Source organism: Chiloscyllium plagiosum, unplaced genomic scaffold, assembly GCF_037043375.1.
Source record: "Chiloscyllium plagiosum isolate Xiang-an unplaced genomic scaffold, Cpla_swu_hap1 HiC_scaffold_23, whole genome shotgun sequence".
Lineage (NCBI taxonomy): Eukaryota > Metazoa > Chordata > Chondrichthyes > Orectolobiformes > Hemiscylliidae > Chiloscyllium > Chiloscyllium plagiosum.
The window spans coordinates 61417302-61424385 of NW_028270161.1; the positions used below are offsets into that span (position 1 = coordinate 61417302).

Genomic DNA, 7084 nt, shown 5'->3' on the forward strand with positions numbered 1-7084 from the left:
GGAATTGAACCTGGAACCCTGGTGCCGTGAGGCAGCTGTGCTAACCACTGAGCCACCGTGCTACTTGTTTTGTTCCTCTTATTTTGAGGAAAGATATACTGATAATGTGGGCAGTCCACAGAACATTCACAAGGTTGTTCCCAGCTGCAGGAGAGGTTAAGTAGGGTGGGCCTATACACATTAGAATTGGGACAAGTTTAAACAAAAAAATCTCACAACACCAGGTTACAGTCCATTCTCAAGATAACTTAAGGTTTTATATCAAAAGAAAGGTGAGAATGTGACTTAAAAGTAGTTCTGCTTCACAACCACCTGATGATGGAGCAGTGCTCCAAGTGCTAGTGCTTCCAAATAAACCTATTGGACTGTAACCTGGTGTTGTGATTTTTAACTTTGTCCACCCCAGTCCAACACTGGCACCTCCAAATCATGAATTTGGGAAAATGAGAGCAAAGCTAATTGAAACATAAGGGAGCTTGATAAGCTAGATGTGGAGGCAATTTCCCCTTGTGGGAGAGTTTAGGAACAGAGGTCGCCCTTTTAAGATAGAAATTAACTTTATTTTTCTTTTGAGGGCAGTGGATCTGTGGAATTTCTTACCACAGGGACTATCAGGGCTGGGCCATTAAGTATATTCAAGGCTGAAGATAGACAGACATTTAACCCTAGAATGCACAAACTAGAGGAGTGTCTGCAGTGACATGTCACTGAGTGGAACACAGGGAGACCAAGCACAAGTAGCAGAGAAAACACAGGGAATCCAGAGCATCCCATCTACCCACCCACCTGGGGCAGAGTCTGCAGCTCCAGGAATGGATAATTCAGTTACTGCAGGACCCATGCCCTGACAGAAGAAAGTCACCTTCAACCCTGAGAGATTGCAAAGATGATGATTGATTTTTAATTGGGAAGGAAATCAAAGAGTATGGGGTAAGGACAAGAAAGTGGAGTTGAGATTTCAGATTTGTCATGATCTCATTGAACAGTAAGCTGAATAACCTACTTTTGCTCAGGTGTCTATTGATCACTTGAATGAGTGGGTTGCTTTCTGAGAATACGTTGGACAGGCTTGTTTTCTATTGAGTTTAGAAGAGTGAAAGGTGACTTGACTGAAGTGAATATGATTCTCTCGATGTGGAAAAAATGTTTCCTGTTGTGGGTGTTTTTAATGGATCCCCATTCACTTGCACTCGCCCCTTTGCTGCTTTAAGGATCCAAGTTCACTAGCTGTTTTTTTTCTCTCGCACACATGCTCTCTTCCCCCATCCCCACTGCCCTGTTCCTATCCCCCTCAATTCTCCAACCACCTTTTATGGTGCATTCTCTGCATTTATACTTAGATTTTCAAAAGTTATTTAATTTTATGTATACTATCACTCTTACTTTCTCTTTCTGTTAACTTCAAACTTGACTAATGGGTACCCTTTTTGGGATGTGCTGACAATTCTTATCATTTCTGAGATTATTTTACATTTTTGAGTAAAGATCTCATTAGCAGCCCTGCCACTAATATTTAGCAAACAACTTTGTAGTTCCTTGGATTTGTCATTCCTGTATTTGAAAAGGGAGATAGAACATTACCTGTCCACCAGAGGAGAAGTTTTGTCCTGAAGCTGAACCAGTCCATGCACTTTGAACGAGTATCCGGAGTTCAGTGGGTGGTAACTGAACTGCACTATGTCAGGACAGCTATAAACTGAAGAATTAAGATCAAACAGGATGGGAAACTACATTTGAAGAGAAGTGTCAATTGAATTTTTTAATACCTCAATAATTCTTTGTTTCAGGACCCAGAAACTTTAGCCTTATTCATGAAGTCATTAAAACTCAGTGCTGATGGAAAGTTCCTTTTACTTAGTCAGCAGATGGACAAAGAAGAAGCTGAAGAGGGTTTTGAATCAGAAGCATAACATCTGCTCAGAATGTTGAAGCAGTCACAACACAGGCATTAATCTCCAACAATTTCTTTGATTTGCAGTTGTCTTTTCATTATGTAAAAAATGTATTTCTTCTTTGAATTTTAGACCAGTAAAGCAAACGGGTGAATTTGGTATTGGATGAAGGATATGCTTACTTTGGGAATGAAGAATCAGTGTTCGTTTTTGTCCTAGTAATTCAGGGCTGGTTTACAGGATAAGCATAAAACTATCAATTACTCAAACTGACATTTACTAAATAGATTGAAGTGCCTATACTTTGAAAAGCTTATTCACAATAGAATGCATTGAGGTATTCTCTTTTTCAATAAAAGATTATATGTGTTATAAAAATGAGGGTAAAGATTACCACCTTTCAAGACATCAGGATGCCACAATTGCTTTATGTTCAGAAATAGACGTAAAGGCGAGAGAGACAGACATATCAGGTTGGTGATAATTATCTTCATTAAGTATTATTACACTACTACCCAATGTGCACTTCACCTAACTGAAGAAGTATTGGAGGGGTGATAATGTTATACAGATGTATTGGCATTGTAAAGCTGGAATTAGTATTAATGTGTTCAGTCAACATTCAAATATGTTACAACATTGCCACATGGAAATACAGAATCAGAAGACTTCACCTGTCTCACTTGCTTCCCCATAATTTAGCTAAAACAATGAGAAAGCACATTCCTTCCACAACCTGATTGCCCTTATTTATCCCAGTCATCAATTGCCATATTGATTTTCTTCCATTATAGTTTATCAGGTGGACTCAAAAATATCACTCCCTCCCCATCAATCTACCCATTTATGATTCTGACCTTGCCAAAAATGATTAAAATAATTAGAAGAATCATACAGCATGGAACTAGTCCAAGTTAACCATGTCCCCCAAACTAAACTCGTCCCACCTGCACGTGTTTGGCCATATCCCTCCAAACTTTTACTATTAATGTACTTATCCAAATGTTTAAATGTTGTAATTCTACCTACATTCACCATTTCCTCTTGCAGTTCATGCAAACCACTGTTTTAAAAAAAATAAGTCCTTTTCATATCTTTCTGCATAATTTAAAAATATGCCCCCTAGTTTTGAACTCCCCCACCTTGGGGAAAACACCTTTGCTATTCACCTTATCTATGCCCCTCATTGTCTAAATCTCAACCTCCTCTGCTTCAGTGAAGAAAGTGCCAGTTTAGATTAGATTACAGTTTACATTACAGTGTGGAAACAGGCCCTTCAGCCCAACAAGTCCACACCGACCCGCCGAAGCGCAACCCACCCATACCCCTACATTTGCCCCTTACCTAACACTACGGGCAATTTAGCATGGCCAATTCACCTGACCTGCACATCTTTGGACAGTGGGAGGAAACCGGAGCACCCGGAGGAAACCCACGCAGAGAACGTGCAAACTCCACACAGTCAGTCGCCTGAGGCGGGAACTGAACCTGGGTCTCAGGCGCTGTGAGGCAGCAGTGCTAACCACTGTGCCACCGCGCCACCCACTAACGTCCATTCCATTCCTAGCAATATTCTGGTAAATGTTTTCTGAACCCTCTCCAGTTTAATATATCCTTCCTATAGTATGGTGACCATAACTGCAAACACTACTCCAAAGGTGGTCTCAACATGATGTCCCAACTCCTACACTCAAAGGTCTGAACAGTGCAGTCAAGTGTGCTAAATGCCTTCTTAACTACCCTACCAGTGACTCTAATTTGAAAGAATTATGTACCTGAACCCCTAGGTCTCCTCGTTTGTTCTACCAAAATACAATACCTTGCATTTATCCAAATTAAACTCCATCTGCCACTCCTTAGTCCATTGACCCAATTGACCAATATCTCTTTGTAATCTTAGGTCACTTTGTTCACTGGAGAATTAAAGAATTAGTGCATCACTGGAATTGCAGTGTGCTTTTAAAATGGGACAGAATACCAGTCTGTAACTTTAATTACTGCATCTTTCATTACAATTCATTCCATCATATTATAACCTACAAGTTTAGATTAGATTAGATTAGATTACTTACAGTGTGGAAACAGGCCCTTCGGCCCAACAAGTCCACACCGACCCGCTGAAGCGGACCCATCCCAGACCCATTCCCTTACATTTACCCCTGCATCTAACACTACGGGCAATTTAGCATGGCCAATTCATCTAACCTGCACATTTTTATTTGAACTGTGGGAGGAAACTGGAGCATCCGGAGGAAACCCACGCACACACGGGGAGAATGTGCAAACTCCACACAGACAGTCACCTGAGGCAGGCGTTGAACCCGGGTCTCTGGCGCTGTGAGGCAGCAGTGCTGACTACTGTGCCACCGTTCTTTGTAAATATCTGCTATAAAATGACCACTGTCTCAATCCCTGCTGGTAAGTGAGATGATTTGGATGTAGAGGATTGCTACATCATATTTGAGTTCTGGTTCCAGTTTGTGAGCATGGATCAATCCCTAAATAATATTTGCTTAATTCTAAACCTTGTTTTAGGACTAGAGGAGGAGAATCCCAGCAACAGGAAATGTTACTATCCTTAACCAGCTGGCTGTTCTCCTCTAAAGTGAGTGCTCCTTCACAGTGGAACAGGGTGAAAAAGACTTGACCTCACTTATACACTTAAAACAACAAGATGGAAGGAAACTCGCTGCAAGAAACAAGGTTCATAGAAGCTCAGAAATTACACTGTCTGAGACCCTTTGTGATACATATCCTCTGTCATTATATATTTATGCTCGATATTCTTTCTTCAAATAACTCAATGTCCCTGCCAATCTCGCCAATTCCATCAGGAGATAGCTTTTTACTAAAATGTATTCCTCCTTGTTTTCTGCAGTAAGCTGCACCTTCATAATGATATTGCTAAATCCAAATAATGAAAATGTTATCCTTCTCCACATCTAAATCTTTTGAAGCAATGATAAAGTTTGAGTGAAAATTTAGTGCTTCCTACTAACAGTGTAGTACTGTTACCAAATTTATCCATTACTCTTTCTGATCCCAAGCTACCCAGTTCACTATTATCATTGTATTCTTTGTCTTCACTCCTGTTCCTCAAAAAAAATTGCACGAGGCACAGCATGATAGTAAGTTTCATTCTTTGTACAATTCAAAGATTGCCCACAGTCAATGTTGTTCTACAGTATCCCTTCCATTTTCCTTTGCAATCTTTGGTGCAATTCACAGTTCCTGTGGTAATTTTTCATTTGTGTCATTGCATTTTCCTTAATAGACCTCCAAACGAAAATGCACCCTATCTGGTTTAGGGTCTGTTTCTCTTCATACTATTGTGTTTGAGGTAGAGATTAATATTACAAAATATGTTCTCATTTTCAACCTGATTTTCAAATTCCTCCATGGCTTTGCCACTCCAAAAGTCCTGAGAAATCTGCACGCTAATTTTGGTATTTTATTCATTTCTCTATTAGTGACTCTGCCTTCAGCTGCTAAAGCTATCAGGGTCCATCTGCCCTATACCCTCCTGAAAGATAGCCTTTCATTTATGGCTCAGTGTCAAACACATACTTTTTAACACCCTTTATTGTAGTGGTAAATTGTATTATCTCCTCACTCCTTCCTACTGCAGCATTCCTGCATTTCATTGTACTTGGGTAATTAGACTTAGGTGCAATTTCTTTAAATATCCCTGCATGTGGGGTAGGACAGTTACAAGCTCTTCCCAGAAATTATACAAGTAATCTGTTGGTAACACATTCATTTGAGCCACACACTGGATTCTCATCCAATCTAAAGACTTCAGTATGTAATCTAGATTGATATGCAATATTGAAATGTGCGACACGCTCAAAGGTGCCATATTGCAGATGATCTGTTAAACTGAGGCCCTGTCACAGTTAGATATAATAGACCTCACAAAACTAAAGGGAATGTTTCTGGTATTTTAACCTCCTAATTGCCATCAGTAAAACATTTTGTTATTCATCACTGCTGTTTGAGAGAACTTGTTGGGTAGCTATGAAGTGCATTGGGGCATCCTGATGTGATGAAAGACACTATATAAATGTAAATGTGGTTTTAAGCATTCGTATATTAATATAAATTGTTTACTGCTATGATGAAAACAGCTTGTCTCTAACATTTTTATCAATGCTTGTTCACAAGATAAGAGCATTATCACCTACTTTTGTGGTTCTCCTGCATGTATTACACTCCAGTGAATGGGAACCTTACAACAACTTTGTTAATTTTACTTTCATTATGTTCTAGTCTAGAAGCAAGTATGTTTAGTTTATAACATGTCCTGATTACAAACTCCAGTTTTCTTTTCCATTAGACAAAAGCAACTTGATGTTTTTGATTATTTGTGACTGAGTTTACTTCATTATCTCTCTAGGTGATCCTCTCTAAAATTCTTGAGTCTTCATTATGTATCCCTTCTTACATGTTTCAAATCAAAATTTCTGCCAGCCGCAAAGAAGACTTCAGAAGAAGGGGCTTTAACATGTCCCCCTACCCCAGCAGCTAGCACTCCAATTTAAATGAAAGATTACCACAGGAATATGTAAAACAGGAATCATTTTTTATGGTTAACTTTGAAGTCAAAGCAATTTCTAAATTTTTATTCAGAGGATGTGGGCTTAACTAGTCACCAATTATCTAACTGCCCTGGTGGTGGACACTACCACCTTGAACTATGGTCCACAGTGCTGGTATAGAGTTCCAAGATTTAGACGATGACAGTGAAGGAATAGCAATATAATTCCAAGTCAGGAATGAGTGGGCTCGGAGGGGGACTTGCAGGTGATTGTAGTCTCATATATCTGCTGCCCTTGTCATTGGATTTGGAATAGCCTGTTGAAAGAGCTTTGAGTTGCTCCATGATCTTGTAGATGGTACACACTGCTGCTCCTGTGGTTCCATGGTGTATGGGGGTGCTAATTAAGTGGACTGCTTTGTGCTGAATGGTATTAAGCTTTTTAATCAAAGTTGATGTAAATAAGAAATTGTCTTGATACAAGTGATGGTACCAGTGGGATGAAGAATTACCAAATAATATTATGTACTTCTACTTTTCTAAATCTACTTGGTGCTTTGAGGCTGCTGTTGCACATTGTAAAATGAGAAAAATAACTCCCATATTTTCTGGTTATTTGTTAGGTACCATAAAATATTAAACATCTGACATTTAA

General features: G+C 39.4%; 1 protein-coding gene across 1 annotated transcript in view; it reads left to right on the plus strand.

Annotated features, from left to right (window-relative positions):
• appl2 (adaptor protein, phosphotyrosine interacting with PH domain and leucine zipper 2) overlaps positions 1-7084 on the plus strand; it is a 159445-nt gene extending 152361 nt beyond the window's left edge. Inside the window, exon 21 of the mRNA XM_043713267.2 lies at positions 1788-7084. Within this exon, the coding sequence (XP_043569202.2) occupies positions 1788-1910 (123 nt within the window). The 3' untranslated portion in view covers positions 1911-7084. The remainder of the gene's footprint in view (positions 1-1787) is intronic.